This window comes from Juglans microcarpa x Juglans regia, chromosome 4D, assembly GCF_004785595.1.
Source record: "Juglans microcarpa x Juglans regia isolate MS1-56 chromosome 4D, Jm3101_v1.0, whole genome shotgun sequence".
In the NCBI taxonomy this organism is placed as follows: Eukaryota; Viridiplantae; Streptophyta; class Magnoliopsida; order Fagales; family Juglandaceae; genus Juglans; species Juglans microcarpa x Juglans regia.
Genome location: NC_054600.1, coordinates 12,116,281 through 12,135,060, shown reverse-complemented (window position 1 = coordinate 12,135,060; position 18,780 = coordinate 12,116,281). Strand labels below are relative to the sequence as shown.

The 18,780-nt window shown below is 36.2% G+C and overlaps 1 protein-coding gene across 1 annotated transcript in view; it reads left to right on the top strand.

Annotated features, from left to right (window-relative positions):
• The first annotated feature begins 819 nt into the window (after nt 1-819).
• The window catches only part of LOC121259710 (probable inactive ATP-dependent zinc metalloprotease FTSHI 5, chloroplastic), a 34,782-nt gene continuing 16,821 nt past the window's right edge, over nt 820-18,780 (top strand). The window contains exons 1-12 of the mRNA XM_041161429.1: nt 820-2,069; nt 3,008-3,479; nt 4,368-4,568; nt 4,677-4,970; nt 5,059-5,328; nt 6,297-6,386; nt 6,466-6,597; nt 8,671-8,844; nt 10,212-10,333; nt 10,839-11,040; nt 13,307-13,435; nt 14,437-14,619. Of these exons, the coding sequence (XP_041017363.1) occupies nt 1,006-2,069; nt 3,008-3,479; nt 4,368-4,568; nt 4,677-4,970; nt 5,059-5,328; nt 6,297-6,386; nt 6,466-6,597; nt 8,671-8,844; nt 10,212-10,333; nt 10,839-11,040; nt 13,307-13,435; nt 14,437-14,619 (3,333 nt within the window). The 5' untranslated portion in view covers nt 820-1,005. The remainder of the gene's footprint in view (nt 2,070-3,007; nt 3,480-4,367; nt 4,569-4,676; nt 4,971-5,058; nt 5,329-6,296; nt 6,387-6,465; nt 6,598-8,670; nt 8,845-10,211; nt 10,334-10,838; nt 11,041-13,306; nt 13,436-14,436; nt 14,620-18,780) is intronic.

The following is an 18,780-nucleotide window of genomic DNA, read 5'->3' as shown; positions in this document are numbered from 1 at the left end:
AACCTCGTCCAATAAACATTTGTGGGCTTTCATCAATTCCATTGCCCGCAAAAAAAAAAAAAAAAATTGGGCGCACTTGGTCAATAAAATTAAATGGGCTTAAACCAATTCATTAGGCCCAATAAAATCAATAGTCACCACAAAATAATTTTTTGGGCCATTTTCTTATCCAATATTGTTCAATAACATCATTTAGGTTTTGTTTAAATCTTATTGGCCGGGCCAGTTCTACCTTAAAAGTTAATCCTCAAATAATGAGAATATTTTTGCTTAAAAATTCACATAAAATAATAATACATAAAACTCTCTCCATAAATTAATAATTTAAATAAATTAATTAAATGGAGATTCTTCAAAGTTCGCTCCAATAAAATAAAAAAATATGTCAAGGAGCAATAACATTCCCACGGTTCAAAACAATTAATTGCTCGTGGAGATATATAGGGTATATATATAGGGTGGGGCTATTATGCCGCTTCACTTTTATTGTTGGGCGTACCACTCAAGTATTTTTTTTCATATTTTTTAATATATTTAAATATTTTTAAAAAATAAAAAAGTACATCAATATATTTAAAATCACTTTCTTAATCATTAAGTAAAAAAAAAAAATCAACGATCACTTTGAGCAGTCAAAGTAAGAGGCAAAATAGTATTTTCCACATATATATATATATATAAAGAGAGAATTGTACCATTATTTTTATGATTTTTAATTTTTAATATTTTTGTTATTTATTATTTTGTTATTTATAGTTATTATTTTATTATTATTTTTATCACTTTTTAAATTTAAGTTAACTTTTCAGCAAGGGCATTTGGCTGTGTTTGTTGGTCGTCCTCTCTCTCTCTTTTCAAAACCTCACCTTACCTCTTTTTTCTTCGTGGTTCGCCCCTAAAACCCCTCCTCTCTTCTCTCATCGAAATCTTCAAATGGATACTGCTACCATACGCCTTTCCTCCTCGTAGTGTCTCTCTCTCTCTCTCTCTCGTGCCATCACTCTCATGGACGCCATTCTCTTCTCGCTTCCGCCGACCAATCCTTTCACCTCTCAATGTCCACTGCCATTGCGAACCGCTTCATCTCCTTCACTCACCACGAAACGCCGCATTCGAAACCAAAAATCCCCCAGAAAAGCCACCACAAATGTCTTCCCATTCGGTAGCCATTTAAGCTCAATTAGCTTCCCAGGAGCTTCCAGAACCTCCAAATTCGCGAACCCGGAAGAAAAATCAGCTCTCGAAGGCTGTATCCGCTCAAATTATAGTAAGGACCCGGAAGAAGAATCAGTTGTAGAAATTTATAGCAGCTCAAATTCTCACTACCCAGAGAAGAGCTTGTTGAGTTTGATTGTAAATTGCTGGAATTTCGATAAAAGTATAATCAATCGCATTGCAAAAACAATAGTCTACGCATTGTTTTGTACTGCAATAGGTTTCTCTCCATTTCTGGGATTTCGAGCATGTGCAGTTGCAGCTCCCGTGGTTGCCAAATCAATTTTAGATAGAAAAAAGAATGTGAAAGAGCAGCAATCTATTACGGTGCGTTCAAAGGGGTACGAGCATTCCGAGTGCACTCGGAGATTGCTGGAGGTGGTTTCAGAACTGTTGAGGAATATAGAGGAGGCTCGGAGAGGGAATGGGGAGATAAAAGAAGTGGAGGAGGCTTGGAAGGCGGTGAAGTCAAAGAAAGAGGAGTTGCAAGAGGGGATAATGAGTGAGCTGTATGTGAAGGTGAATCAGTTGAAGAGAGAGAAGATGGAATTGGAAAATCGGGCGGAGGAGATTGTGGATGAGGTAGTGAAGGCAAAGGGAGAGTATGACAGGTTGGTAAGGAAGGGGAACAAGGAGGGGAAGGAGAAGATGGAAAGGTTGGAAGAGAGTTTGAGGGGATTGGAGGTGGAGTATAAAACAGTTTGGGAGAAGGTTGGGGAGATTGAGGATCAAATTTTGAGGACAGAGACCGTAACAATGAGTTTTGAGGTGAGGGAGCTTTGTTTTATTGAGAGGCAATCTGAGCAGTTGGTGGGAAGGTTTATCCGGGAAATGAGGAACAAGAGTACTGACAGGTAAAACTGGATGACTAATTTTAGCAATAATTGATGTATTTGGATCTTAGTAGGGGAGAATTTCAAGTGAAAATTCTCCTAAAGGTTCAAGAAAGTAGTTTGTAGGGTCGTTGCTATTCTTCTCAAGTACACTGCACTGCATCATCAGAACGCGTTATCTTTTGTATTGGTGTGCTTTCTAGTTCTAGTTTCCTTTCTATGTAAATATGAATGCGCTGGCCATCATAAGATTGTGAGTCCACATGAATCAAGGCTAATGAGTTAAAACTTTTGCAATGTAACTTTGGGTGCATAAGGTAATTTTTACATTGTTTATCTCTCACTGGTAGATATTGAAAGTGAAGGATAGCACATGTTTTCATTATGCATTGTATTGGACATTGGCTTTTTTTATGATGCTTTTCTAGATATTGGATTTGATGATACTTTAGGATGTGATATATTTGTAGGCATTTTGGCTTTCATGATACTTCAGTAGTTTTTTGTCATTGACTCAACTACTAAGCCATTCCAAAGACAAAAATTTGGTTTTTCGTTGGTTGTTAAAGGAAAAACCAAACAATAGCTCATGATACTTGTAGAAGTTCTGCACTTAATACCCTATGAGCTTTTTCGTTGTGGTAGACGAATAGTTGCCTGTAGTGAGCTTTTTTAGGGAACTCATTTATGCCCATTACATTTTCTCAAATTCTGAAGGGCTAAAATGACTCTTGTTGTTGAGATATGAACTAGAAAGTAACTAATATATTCACAGTCAAGTCCATAGATCTACTTGCTAGTGTCAAAATTCTGCATCAGTGGTATTTCTCAAAATTTTAATCATATATATATGTAATAGTTTGTTTTTTGGCTGCTTTTTCTCCAATGGGTGTCTCCTTATATGCAAATTAATGAAGATTCATTTCATTATGTGAGCTTTGGTCGCTATGTGTCTGCAGTCTACCGAAAAGCGTCATCCCCAAGCTTTCCAAATCTGATATTCAGAAAGATTTGGCAAGTGCGCAAAGAAAACATTTGGAGCAAATCATTTTGCCTAGTATCTTGGAGCTTGAGGATCTTGGACCTTTATTTGATCAAGAGTCCAGGGATTTTGCTCAGCGTATAAGCGAGGGCCTTAGAGATTCAAGGGAGCTGCAAAGAAATTTGGAGGCTCGTATAAGAAAAAAGATGAAGAAGTTTGGTGATGAAAAGCGTTTTGTTGTAAACACGCCAGAAGATGAAGTGCTAAAAGGTTTTCCAGAAGTTGAATTGAAGTGGATGTTTGGAGATAAAGAGGTTGTGGTTCCAAATGCTATAGGCCTCCATTTGTTCCATGGTTGGAAGAAGTGGCGTGAAGAAGCCAAGGCAGACCTGAAAAGAAACTTGTTAGAAAATCTCGAGTTTGGTGAACAGTATGTGGCTGAAAGACAGGTATCCTTTTTACCTTATATTTGCAATAGTGATCAAATCTGGTGGAAGCATATGTTCACAATTGTGATGAATATTTTTTATCCTGCAAATGGGTTCTAGCTCAAATGGCACTCTCCTTGTAAGAACACATTGGGGGGCCAGGTACTGACCTCAAAACCTGTTATGTTTGAGCATGTGACTTTCCATGAAAGAAAATGATTTCATTATTTCATCCTTTGGACCAGGGAGGTCATTGACATTAAGGGTAGTGGACCATTTTGTTTCTTATGACCATTTCTTTCCCAAGTGATTGTCTTACAAGTAGTTTGGACCTGGAAATTAAGGTGAAATTTACATCCACAGCATACACCTCTAATAGAAGGCGAAGCCGTCGTAAACTTTGAGTATTCAACCTCTTTGGTTGCTTTAATATGGAAATCATGCATTTTGTTCACGTAATATGTTGTCGATGATGGTTACTACAGTGATTGTGCTCCCTTCCGCCGACTCAAATATCATTTTATAAATTGCAAGCTGCTTAGTTTGGTTGAATTCTCTTATTGGTATTTCCCATAACACCTTGATATCAACATAAATCTTCATATGGGTTTTCTTTTTCTAGTGTTCTAAATAGACAGACTGTGTTTGATTGATATTTAGTTTGCTCTCCTACTTTATAATCTTCATTGGCCAATTAAAATTAATGATGTGATTTATATTTGTTTAAGATAATCATTGAACTTTTTTCTTGGCTTTTAATAAACACTATGTTTTCCCTTTCTCAGCTATGTTTAGAACCTTTGTTTGGGAATTATGTTCATTTAATGTACATCACTTTTATGCATGTGAAGTTGGATGCAATTCTTTTGAAGTATTTGTGTTCTTAATGATTTAGCAAATGTTCATTAGGAACGTATTCTTCTTGACCGAGATAGAGTGGTGTCAAAGACTTGGTATGATGAAGAGAATAATAGGTGGGAAATGGATCCGATGGCTGTTCCATATGCTGTGTCCAAGAAACTAGTGGAGCATGTTCGAATCAGGCATGATTGGGCTGTCATGTATATTTTACTGAAGGGGGATGACAAGGAATATTGTGTCAACATTAAGGTTTATTTGCATATTCTTTGTTAATTCCTCTATGAGAGTTATTATGTGTGCTTTAACTTCTAAAAAAAAACTATGTGTGTGCTTTTAACATGGGTATTCTCATTCCAGGAATTTGAACTGCTGTTCGAAGAATTTGGAGGTTTTGATGGGCTATATATGAAAATGCTTGCCTGTGATATTCCAACTACTGTTCACCTGATGTGGATCCCCCTTTCAGAGTTGGATTTCCGTCAACAGTTTCTCTTGACTATGAGACTGTCGAGTCAATGCTTGAATGGATTGTGGAAGAGTAGAATTGTATCATACGCAAAAAATTGGGTTTTTGAGAAAATTAGAAATATAAATGATGACATTATGATGATGGTTGTGTTTCCAACTGTGGAGTTTATAATTCCTTACCCGGTATTAATTATTTGTGACTCGTGAAATTTTAGACACATGCTTTATACTTCTATTGTTGCTGTTCTTAATGCTATTGTTATTATTATAGGTAAGGATGAGGTTGGGGATGGCATGGCCAGAGGAAATAGACCAAGCCGTTGACTCGACGTGGTACTTGAAATGGCAGTCCGAGGCAGAAAGGAGGTTTAAATCCCGTAAAAGAGATAACATGCAGTGGCTTCTTTGGTTTCTAGTTAGAAGCATTATATATGGATTTGTTTTGTTTCATGTTATCCAGTTTATGAGTGGAAAAATTCGAAGACTTCTTGGTTATGGGCCTTTACGTAGAAATCCAGACCTGTGGAAGCTGCGGAGAGTGGTATTATTTTGTCCCTTTCTGATTATCAGTTTTTTATCTGATTATAATGCTACAATTTAAGTGCTGCATAAGTCTGAATTGATCTTTCAATTCTTTGCCAATGTTATCTGCATGATAATTAGCATGGTCTGGAGAATTTGTTTATGGCTCTGATCAGCGTTACTCTTCTTGGGATGACTTGCATTGAAAGTTTTCCTCCGTGGTCTTGCTACATGTTACCCATGTTGAAGTCCACAATTAACCTGAAGCTAGAATGAATGACTCATGCAATGCCTCTTCCCTGCTATCACATTTTGAATCTGTCCCAAAATAATTCACCTTAATAGTGGATGACGATTTGCAAACTCAACATTTCTCTTGTGTCAACTTTCTAATATTAACTGTTTAAGTTGTAATAAAATATTTGAATTTGGAGAGCTTACATTGCTGAATTTTCTGAAATTCAAAGGTGATTGGTACTGAGAATATCTCAGGTATTCTCAGAATACTTCACTACTATTTATTATTTTATTATTACTTTTCACTATTATCTACTACTATTCAATATTCTATCATTACTTTTTCACTACTATTCATAGAATATCTGAGAATACCTCACTATCCAAGTGCAACCTTAATTCAGTTGATGTTGTTTAAATTGCTCTACGTGGTATATAATGTGTATTGGACATTATTTGACTTGAGCCTTGAATAAATTGTCGGTATCTGAGAATGAGATAACTCAGTAGCTGAAATCTTTGTTTTTACTTCGGTTATCCTGCTCTTTAGATATCGTTCACTCTTAGATGTCCATCGAAGAATTGCATTTTGCAAGGACAAGTGAATGTTTTAGCAGCAAAAGGATAATCAAGTCTATGGTCATGATACTCAACTATTAAGTTGCTCTATAGACTATAATGCCTCCTTTATTTTTGGGACTTTGAGGTGCAGTTGACTGAATAAAATGATTTTTCTATGCTATCTTGCAGAAAGCCTATCTTAGTTACAGGGTGAGGGAAATCAAACGTAAGAAAAAAGCTGGCATTGATCCCATAAAAACTGCATTTGAGGGAATGAAGGTTCATCCTTGGCACTAATTCTTACGATCAAATTAATTCTTAAAACAGGCAAATTTTCTGATCCATATATTGTATGCAGAGGGTGAAGAATCCACCAATACCATTAAAAGACTTTGCTAGTATTGATTCTATGAGGGAGGAAATCAATGAAGTTGTGGCATTTCTACAAAATCCTCGAGCATTCGAAGAGATGGGTGCCCGTGCGCCTCGGGTATGTTATTCTCAAAATGATGCATTTTTTCCATACTTGCTTCTTTTTATTTCTCTTTTAAACTTTCTTCTTAAAAAATGGTGGACACAACTCACATACCATGAATGGTTCAAACTTGATCTTATTCTCCTTCCCTAGCTTTCGAGGAGGAGATAAAATTTGGTCTGAGGATTGTTGATGTAGAGAAATGTTTTAGTCACAAAAGGCTTTCATGAAAGTAAACTTACAAACTGGCATAATTTGATGCATACGTCAAATTGTAAAGATACTTTTATTTTAAAGTAGATCTGAAGCCACATCAGTTTGTGAATTTAATTTTGTGAAATCTTTTTGTAGCCGTAGCACTTCTCGTTGATGTATATTATATCATCTTGTTGCAAACATCATAGCACTGACATCGTAACTTGACACCATTTTCATTTTGATTGTATTTGTTAGTTGAAAAATTGAACTCTTGTTATAAAGAAGTAGACCTGAAGGTGCAGAGGTATTTTCAGCATTACATGTTATATGATGTTTGACATGTAAGACGAGTAAATATCTAGTTATTATTATTCACTAAGGAAATCCTAATTATTTGGGCTTAATGCGTGTGTGTAATGACCCAAGGAAGATCTAAGCCACATTCGGACCAATACTCTAAAAGGACTAGTTAAGTTTACAATTGAAATTCTTAGGATCATTATATAGAGTGAAAACATCTTCCTTCTGAGCAATGTCGGATTACACTCACCGCCTTCTTATCCTCACTCAGTATAGGTATCACAATCTCCCTCATAAATTCCTGACATTGTCGTTAGGCCATTCTAAGCTAGATGGCATGGTTCAAACCTCATACTTTAGGTTAGGTTTGGCTCTAATACCATTTGTAATGACTCGAGGAAGATTCAAGCCACATATGGACCTATACTCCAAAAGAACTAGTCAAGAGCCCTTTGGAATCATTATAGAGAACAAAAACTTCTCATTCTCAAGCAATGTGCGATCCCATTCACCACTCTCCTATAATCACTTAGTTTGGGGTATAACAACACACACAAAAACTATTTGAGCGGGCACTGAAGGAGCTCAAGACTTTTTTTTTTCAATACTCTCATCCTTTGGATAGCTTATGTAGACTTTATGGGCTTAATTTTCATGATTTTCTTGTATCTTCGTTTTATTCTTTTTTATAAACACTTGCTTATGTTTTGAATTCTGAATAGGTCAAGGGTTTGTTCTAATAAATATAGACAATATTCTTATGTTTGGCTGGATATCTAGTATCATTTATTGTTTTTCTTCCATTTCTTTGTATAGTAGTATTCAGATTCTCAAGTAATTGAGAGCTCTTTTGCTTTGCTTTGAAGCTGTTTCCGGCCTTAAGGTAAATTTGTCTAAATCTGTTCTGGTTGGCTTGGTAAGTCACATTGGAGACTTGGCTGAAATCTTGGGTTGTAAGGTGTTGTCTTTGCCTATGAAGTACCTTGGTCTTCCACTGGGGGGCCCTCATAAATCCAAGGTAATATGGGATGGTGTTGTTGAAAGGATTGAGAATAGATTGGCGAGTTGGAAAATGATGTATTTGTCTAAAGGGGGAAAAATCACTTTAATTAGGAGTACTTTATCTAATCTCCTATGTTCTATCTTTATTCCCGGTGCTTGCTGGCACGACTAATAGAATGGAAATGAATTTTTGTGCTTTCTTGTGGGGAGGATTGGGGGATGAGGAAAATTAAATGGGACAAATGAGAAATTCTGAACAGCTGTTACGAATCTCACATTCCTATTCAGACCCTTATAAATTGTTGAATAGGACGTTTGAAGGCTTGATTTTTTAGCTGGAAGACATATGAAAAGGCTAAGATTGTGTGGTTGTTAGCGCCTGTCATCGGTTTTCTTTAGACGTTTTGTTTTTAATATTTCTCAGTCTGCAAATGCTTTTGTTTTGCATATAACTTGCGCCATGTAGCATTAATGGTTTTAGAATGTTGATGCTGTAAGCTAATATATTTTTTAGACAAGTAGGTAAGTTAGATTTTCATTAAGTTGTCGCACAAACAGCTTCTCAGGCACTTTACACTTCTGTTGCAGGGAGTTCTGATAGTAGGTGAGAGGGGAACAGGAAAGACATCTCTAGCATTGGCTGTAGCTGCGGAAGCCAAGGTGCCTGTTGTTGAAATTAAAGCCCAACAGTTGGAGCCTGGATTATGGGTTGGCCAAAGTGCATCAAATGTTAGGGAACTGTTTCAAACAGCAAGAGATTTGGTCATCTATCTTAAGCCTTCTTGTCCACTTTATTCTTCATTTTTCTTTTTCTTTTTCCCCTCTTCCCCTTTCAATTTATTTCCCGTTTCTTAAGTCACTATTATATATAAAACAGTGTCCACAACTGTGTAGTTTGTATATACATTGTTTAGATCTAGGCATGGTAGATGGATTTTCACACACTTTAGTTGAGTTGGTCAGATAGCTTTTGGTTTATCATGGAACCTCAGGCAAAGGTGTGGGATCAATTTCTAGACAGAGACGCACCAACAAGAGGGAAAAAAGAGGGACATGAAAATTGCTATAATTTGGAAGTAATTTAAATAATAATCTGTACTAAGATGAAATCTAAACATGCATATTCCAATATAAGTTTTTTTGTTATGCGGGGCTCATTGAGTTTCTAAGATGTATTATTATCATTCAACTAAATAAATTCTAGAATGTCATAACCATCTTATTTTAATTTCTTTTTTATTTTGTAAAACTTATTAACATTGTTTCCCTTTTTATTTAATTCCTGTAGCTTAGGACTATATCTTTCTTGCAATAAAAAAATAGGAACATTGATCCAAACAAGATGCAAATCTTTAAGAGCAAGCCTTTGTTTCAAAACTATATTCTTAATTTCTTTTGAAACATAGTGATCATTACTATTGGTTTTATAGCAATTATAACTTACAAACTTGGACATGATGAAATCCATGATCTCGCTTTCTGCCCTTTCTTTATGAGGGAAGTAGATTCCATTTGGTCCAAATGCTATTATATTATTATTTTTTTAAAAATCATGTAATCTGTCTTAATTTTGTGGATGACATTTGAGTAAATATGTAATATTGTTATTTTGTCCTTAGTAATACATTAATTAAGATTATCATCAGTTGATATCCTGAACTTAATGAAGTTGTTTGTGAAGGAGTCCCACATTGTTCTAATACATGCTTGGTGATGGGTCTTACATACTTGACGGGCTCTCTATTTACTAACTTAAGCTTTTGGATTAAATTTTCTAGCATAATCTGAGATCCGGAGGGGTTTGTTTTCGGACTCCGCATGCAAGGTCCATTTGCAAGTGTGTTTGGTTTATTTGTTAGGTGGAGGCTTGGTTTTGTTTGTGTACTACTTTGGGCTTTCGACCTACTAGCTTAGCCTATTGTGTTGGATGCTTTAAGAGAAGGTTTTACCATGCATGCTAACTGGTGCTGAAATCATAATGTGCTTTATTTACTTTCGGTTGGGAGCTTAATTTGAACTATCAGAATTGTTAGCCTTGAAAAAAAGAATTGTTAGCCTTGAAATAAACATACAAAGTTTTTGATTTCCTATTATCTAACACTTGCCAAGTTGCATGATGCCATTCATAGGCGCCTGTAATCATATTTGTGGAGGATTTTGATCTCTTTGCTGGTGTACGTGGGAAGTTCATTCATACTAAAAATCAGGATCATGAGGCTTTCATTAATCAACTTCTAGTGGAACTTGATGGGTATCAACTCTTCCTTTTGTTCATCAGCTAATCATTCTAAAAAATTCCTTTGTTATTTCATAATTAAGATTATTAAAGGCCTATTTTTGCCTCATTTTATACTTTCTTTTTCTACATGTTACCCAGGACTTCCTGTATGCCTCTTGTAATGTAACCTACTTTCGATCCTTTCACAGTGCACACTAATTGCTTCTTACTTGTCCATTGTGAGGAAAATACACAATCGGCATCTGCTTCAGTTGTGCATGTTGTTTTTCTTATTTTTTTTTATATTAATTACTGTTCAACCATCAACTAATTGAATCGTGAATAATTTAGCTCGTTAACCTATATTTATGCTCATGTGCCTCATCTGAAAAACTGAATGCTATAATGTTTGACCTTGAACGCTGTTCTTATTCATGCGACTTAATTTGATAACACACGGACACACAAACCTTTGTATCATGTGTAGTAGAACGATGTGCATTTGTACTCTCCCAGTTTATAACAACAACTGTTGCAGGTTTGAAAAACAAGATGGGGTTGTCTTGATGGCTACTACCAGAAATCTGAAGCAAATTGATGAGGCCTTGCAGCGACCTGGTAGGATGGATAGAGTGTTTCATCTTCAAAGGCCTACTCAAGTGGAGAGGGAAAAGATATTACACATTGCTGCAAAAGATACCATGGATGATGAGCTAATTGATTTTGTAGACTGGAGAATGGTAATTGCCAATCAGTTTCACAGGTTATCTGCATTAGCATTTAAATTGCTCTGATTGGTAAACTTGTTCCAATTGGTTATAGATAAGTTGTTTAAGATGGTTGAGTTGGTTTCCCTTGTGCACTTCTATTTCATACTGTTCTAACACAAATGCGATTTGTTGTTCACTATTTGGCTTCTTTCACTCCCTACTTTCCTTTGGTGACTTTATCCGATGATTCTCGCCAAAAATAACACCTCCTTTCAATAAATTGTCAATTGTCGGCGCTTCTCGATGAGAATTTTCTTTTTTCATCCCCTTCTATTCTCTACTCCATCCCTCTTTTTTCACTCTTCTTATTTATCCTTAGAATTTGTGGGGGCGGTATGGATTCTCTGAGGAGTTTGTTGGTGGATTCAAAGGTCTTCGGTTTTTCAAGAGAGGATGCTAGGTCTTGTAGGATTACTGGAGGGAACAAGAAAGTTAACAAGTCTATTATCATTGGCGATGCCACGACAATTTGGGTGGTAAATATGGTGGATGCTTGTGCATTGTCAGCCTGTAGCAATGAGTTTTAAAACGACATAGGTGGGCAATCGTGCTTTTCTGGCACGACCGTGCTCGAATTCTTTTGGTTGATATCTGGTTATCCCGGAATACATGGGTGGCAATAGGAGAGGCTCTATCGACATATTTGAATGTGGGAAGGGAAGGGGTTCATAGTTTTGGTGATACTCTAAGGGAGGTGGGCATTTTGAAACACACTATTTTTTGCGGTGAAAATAGAGGTAGGTGACTTCTAGTGTCAATTCTTTGGCTCGGCACGAGGTTCAAAAAAATTTCAAGTCATCATTAGGGTTGTAATCGAGCTAAACTTGAGCGAGTAGTGTTTGGTCAAACTCGGCTCGATTATTGAAAACCCAGGCTCAAGCTTGACTCGAACTTGAATCAAACATTTTTGGATGTTTGAACTCAATCGATTTAGAAATTCTCATGTCGAAACTTGTCTCAAGACTAGATTAAAAATCAAGTCGAGAGTGTTCGATTGAGCACTCGTCTCGACTCGACTTGTTTATCATTTTTTAATTTAAAAAATAAAATAACAGAATATTCTTAGTGACAATATACAATTAGATGCAAATTATTTTTACAATCTCAATTGTTCATAATTATTTGCACTTACAATTAAATAATTACAAGACTATATGGCTACTTGGCACTTATCAACTTTAATTAATTATACTTGTATAGTATATTTATATGATTATACTCATAAAACAATGAATTATACATGTACACGCATATATTCATCATAACTACTGCATATACCATATATATAGTGAACAATATACATATAGAATAGAGTAATGCTACATGCAGTTGTGGAGTGTGCTAGCGCTATGCAGTCCCTTTGAAAAAGAGTGGGGTCTACTATTAAAAAATTAATTATTATTATTATTTTTTTCATGTGGATCCGTATTTATTCACTTTTTTCAAAGTGAATGTACGGCGCTTGTGCTCTTACGACTGCAAGTATCATTTCTCTATATAATATGATGCATTTTTATATATTAATGTATGTGTGTGTTTTATAAGCGAGCTAAAGAGTCGGACCATGTTTTAGACAAGCATGTTCACGAATTTAATCAATTCGAGTGATTATAATACAAGTTTGTATCATTTAACAATCAAGACTAATCTTTTGTTCACGAACAGTCTATTTAATAATTGAATCGTGTCGAATTCGTGTTTAATCAAGTCGAATTCGGGCTGCCTATCGGGTGGTCTTGTTTATTTGCAGCCCTAGTCATCATCTAATGGAACTTCCTCAGGGGGTTGGGGCTCGCATATAGGTGTCTTTTAGAGACTTCGACATGTTTTCTGGGTTTTTAGAATTTTGCTAGGGTTTGTGTAGGCCTACGGGTTAGTGGAGTGGGTGATGCCAGTGAATGGTCGTTAAATCGCAGCGGAACTGCATCAATCCTTATTTTATGATGTGAAGTGGTGTTTGGCTTTTGACCCCTTTGGTTTCATTTATTACAAGTTATTAATTGTTCTTAACTCAAAGCAGAGTGTCACATGGTGTTCTCCTTGGAAAGCGGTTTATTACAATTTTAGTTTTCAATTTTATATTATTGCTCCATATATATGTGTGTGAGTGAGTGTGTATGTTGGGGGGGGGGGGGGGGGATGTAAGTGTGTGAATATATTTATTTATATATATAAATATTGTTTGAAAAAATCGGTAGTAATTTTCTCCTGATACGTTGACATTCTGTGTCTTTAGGTTGCTGAGAAGACAGCCCTATTACGGCCTATAGAACTAAAACTTGTTCCTGTGGCCTTGGAGGGTAGTGCTTTTAGGAGCAAATTTCTTGATCCAGATGAACTAATGAGCTACTGTAGTTGGTTTGCGGTAAGAAATAGTCAAAGCTTTCATCATTTCTGGTGTAATTATGAATTTAGATGAATATAAGGGTTATTTTATGTTTCACACAATTGATGAAGTGTATTTGACTTTTAATAGTCTCTTTTCTTTGGTTGTTTAATATTACTCGGTGGAAATTTTTGATAAGTTAATATTACTCATGGAAATGGAATGAGTGCCTTTTTTGTTCCTTTGTAGATTAATTATATCTACCGTGAATTTTGGTGTTCCCTTTTAGAACTTGAATTGTTTCTATTGTATGTGGTCTAGAGTAATTTCTTGAAATAAACTAATGATTTATTTCCTATGATTGAAAGAAATAGAAAATGGAAGAAAGAAAGTTTTACTTTTAAAAATTTTTGGAAAGTTAATAAAGAACTCAATATGGAAAATTTAGAATCATCATCTTCGCTTGACGTTAATTTTGAAGATTGCATTTTAGGGGAAGAGAGGTCTAAACTTCTGGAGTTTAATGGAAAGTTGCGAATTGTTATTTATCTATGCTTGAGATTACAACAAATACGGATCACAAACATTACTTGAATTAATTTTGAGGTTTAATCAGCATTAGCTAAGTTGTATCTAAGACACTTTACAAACCCTCACAGTGATATGTTATTGATTTCATTGATAGTATCATCCATATGGCCTATTTTACAAGGGCAGTATCGCCTAATGGCCCTTATAATTAACCAGACCCTTTCCCCCCTTTCAGAGAAACAGTTTTCAAATGCTATCTAGTTATGATTGTTTTCTATGATCTGTCCCAACTTTATATCAAATAAAATATCAGTACTGTTTGATATATATAACTGTATCGTGTCAATCATTCCATATTTTCTTCAGCTCTCTCTATTTTTTCTTCGATGGTTTCATATATTATATTAATATGCCATAAATTGTTTAATTTTCTTTTTCTCGTTCTTTGCTGAAGTTTGTTTTTGTTTTTTTCTTTGCCTAAATAATTATACTTTCTAGAACTTTTGCAGACTTTCAGTCATAATGTCCCCAAATGGTTACGGGAAACCAAGTTTGTGAATAAACTAAGCAAAATGCTGGTGAATCATCTTGGACTGAAATTGACTAAAGAAGATTTGCAGAATGTGGTTGATCTAATGGAACCATATGGCCAGATAAGCAATGGAATAGAACTTCTAAACCCTCCTCTTGAGGTAACAAAATATCTAGTACATTAGTCGTAAATAGTCAACTGCATGGCTTCTATATGTCATCTTACAATTGGAGCCCCTCGGAATTATTATAAACTGCAAGGTACATCTAGGCTTATACTTCAAATAGACTTGGCAAATTTTGTCAGATTTGGTCGAATATCTCTTTGAGGTGATTCCTTCTCATTATAGAAAAAATAGTTCTAGAAATAATTACAAAGATAAGATTGAGAATTCAATTTGAATCTCAACAAACTAAATCTTTATCTGATCTAAACTAACCTGACTTTATCCTATCTAAATATGTACGAGTTTAATTTAAATACAAGATAAGATTAGTAAATAAATCTTAATCTATTTGAAATTCAGTTTTGCTGTATCCAAGTAAAATAGGAGCTTAGTTGCCATGTAAACCCTAGCTGCAACCCAGTAAAATAGGAGATTAGTTGCCTAGCTGCCGTATCTTAAAAAAAACCCTAGTTTTCCTTTGATACCCTCCCTCAAATTGATGCTAGTGAGTCGACTAGCAGCAATTTGCTAACTAGGTATTGATGCCGTTGTCGAGTCAAAGCTTTGGTGAAGATATTAGCTACTTGGTGTTCAGTGGACAGATGAGGGAGAATGATAGCTTTAGACTCATAGGCATCTCAGATATAGTGACAATCAACCTCGATGTGTTTCGTACGTTCATGAAAAACTGGGTTGGCTACAATTTGAATGGCACTTGTATTATCACCATGAAGAGACATGGGATGTGCCTGTGCAAAGCCGAGTTCTGAAAGAATACCATGCAACCACATAATTTCCGAACATGCAGTAGGCATTGCCAGATATTCAGCCTCTGTAGATGACTTAGATATACAATTTTGCTTTTTACACTTCCAAGAGATAAGAGAATCCCCAAGGAAGACACACCATCCAGTAGTAGAACGTCGAGAGTCCGGACATCTAGCCCAATCTGCATCACTGTAGGCAACTAATTGAAGAGAAGAACCCTTACGAAAAAACAGTCCACAATTAGGAGTCCCAAGTAGATAGCAAATAATTCGACGAACAGCTACAAAATGAAGATGTTGAGGAGAATCCATAAACTTACTAACAAGGTGGACAACATAGGAAATATTAGGGCGTGTGATGGTGAGATAAATCAAGCTGCCAACCAACTTACGGTATAAGGTAGGATTCGAGAGAAGTTCGCCTTCGTCTTTCCTATACTTAACATTCACCTCTTGAGGAGTATCAACTGGAGTAGTATCTTCCAATCTCCCTAACTAAATTAGGTCTTTATTATACTTTTGTTGATTGAGAAATAAACCATGTGGCTGAGACCTAACTTCCAACCCTAGAAAGTAGGTAAGATCCCCAAGATCCTTCATGTGAAACACATTATGAAGATATTGCTGAAGTTTTGAATCAAAAGTCCATCCGAACTAGAGATGATAATATCATCTACATGTACCAATAAAAATACTACTCCAGCATTGCCCTTGTGCAAAAATAAGGAAGCATCGTACTTACTTTGCTTAAAAGAAAACCCTAGCAAAGTATTGTGAAATTTCTCAAACCATGCTCGAGGAGCTTGTTCAAGACCATACAAAGACCTCTTCAATTTACAAACAACCGTAGGGGAGGAAATAGGCATACCGAATGGAAGTTTCATGTAGATATCTTCCTTTAGATCGCCATGCAAGAAAGCATTATTGACATCCATTTGACGTAATTGCCAAGATTTCGAAGTAGCAAGAGCAAACAACAATCGAACAGTAGTCATCTTGGCAACCAGAGCAAAAGTCTCATCATAATCTATGCCATACTTTTGGCAATTCCCCAAAGCAACCAATCTAGCTTTGTATCTTTCCAGTGAGCCATTGGAATGAAGCCTTACGGAGAATACCCATTTACTACCTATTGGTTTGATAGAAGGAGGACATTGTACCGCATCCCAGGTCTAATTAGCCGCAAGTGCATCAAGTTCTATCTGCATTGCTTGCTGCCAGGACTCATGTTCCATAGCCTGTTTGTAACAAGAAGGGATATCAATGGAAGATAATGTAGCAGTCATAGAAGTGGGGGAAGAAAAACCATACCGATCTGGTGGGTGAGAGACACGGGTAGATTTCTGAGGAATAGAAGCAGCAGGAACTATGTTGGATGTTGGATCAGGTGCCGAAGTAGGAGAATCTTGAGAAGCCATAGGAGACTTCGCTAAAGGGGTGCTATGACATCGAGTGTAGACAAAACTAGGTTTAAACCGAGCCATTGGAGCATAAGAGGTATCAGGAATGGGCATAGGGAAGGGCTTGGGCTCATCATGAAGAATTTGAAAAACTAGGTGAGATAAGGATCGACATGAGAGAAAAAATTGCTGATTTTCAAAAAATAAAACATTCCTGGAAATTCGAATTCTTCGCGCATTAGGATCATAACTAACGAATCCTTTTAGAGTGGAACTATATCCAAGAAAAACACACTTAACAGATTGAGTAGTCAATTTATGTCTTTCATGTGGTGGAAGATGAACGAAACACACACAACCAAAGATATGCAAATCAGAATAATTAGGAGTGTGACCAAACAGTATGGAATAGGGAGAAACATTATGTAAAACTGGTGTGGTCAATCTATAATTAAATGGACAGCAATAGCTAATGCTTCACACAAAAAAAGAGATGGAACAAATGAGTCAATAAGAAGAGCTCGAACCATATCAAGTAGATGATGATTTTTACGCTCAGCTACCCCATTTTGTTGTGGTGTAGATGCGCAATAACGTTGAGAAAGAATACATTTTTCTTGAAGAAAATTCTGAAATTCATGAGACATATATTCACTCCTAAAATCAGATCGTAAGACCTTGATAGAGAAAGCAAATTGTGTTTGAATGAGTGCAAGAATAGGCCTTGAAAACAGAAAATACTTCACTTTTATTACGGAGAAAAAAGATCCACGTGAATCTACTGCAATCGTCAATAAAAGTAACAAAATACTTGTAGTGAGCATGTGATATAACAGGAGATATACCCCAAACATCGCCATGAATTATATCAAACACTCAAGAAGCGTGAGAACCAGATTGTGGGAATGGTAGCACTTTGCTTTTGGCAAGTTTGCAAGAGGTACAATCAAAAGAAATTATTTCCATTGAAATAGAATTTTTATTGTCAATGGCATACATTAGGATTGTGATGTCCTAAACGTCGATGCCAATCCTTAGTACTTATTTTGATAGCATTACAAGAAATAAAGGAACTAGACGCAATAGAAGCTGAACTAGAATTTATTGGAAATAGCCGACCCTCTTTAGGACCCCTCGTGATCATCCTCCCGGACACTCGATCCTGTACAACACAACCAAAAGATGAAAAAGAGACATTACAATTATTTTCAACAAGCTCTCCAACAGAAAGTAAACTTGTGGAGAGAGTAGAAGAAACCAAAACATTTCGAATGACAGGGGACATATCACCCACGGCAGAAATTAGTAGTGAACTACCATTTGCCGTGTGGATTTTGAGAGGACCATCATAGGATTGAAGATTGTGTAACAATGTGGAATTATTAGTCATATGATTTGAGGCACCAAAATCTATTTGCCAAGAATTAGGGGAGGACTTTGGTTTACCTGAGATGCCTAAAGCAGAAAAGGCAGAAATTATCATTTGTTGTACCATATCGGGAGTAAGAGTAGTAGAACTGGAACTGGTAGGTGCTAAAGCATGAGTGGCAGCAACAGGAGCTGAAGAAGAGGATGCACCCGAGACTTCAATAGAGGTGGAATAGGCACTTTCTTGCTTCCGAGGAGGTCAGATTGGGTAGTCCTTGATAATATTTCCAATTTTTTTTGCAATAGTTACAAAATTTCTTTGGACAGTGGGTGGCAATGTGACCAAATCCCTTGCAACTATAGCATTGTGTAGTGCTATAGTCTCGTCCCTTGGATTTTCCTTGTACTGTAAATGCCACTTGAGCAGGAGATGCAAGCTGTTGTTCCATTGAACTCCGAGTAAGTAACCTTTGCTCCTCCCAAAGCAAATCTCCCAAACAGTCATCCAGATAAGGAATTGCATCTCTATTCATTAACTGAGAATGAACAGATTCAAAATCTAAACGTAGTCTCATAAGAAATTGATCCTTCCTACTAGTTTCATGCACACTTTGCACATG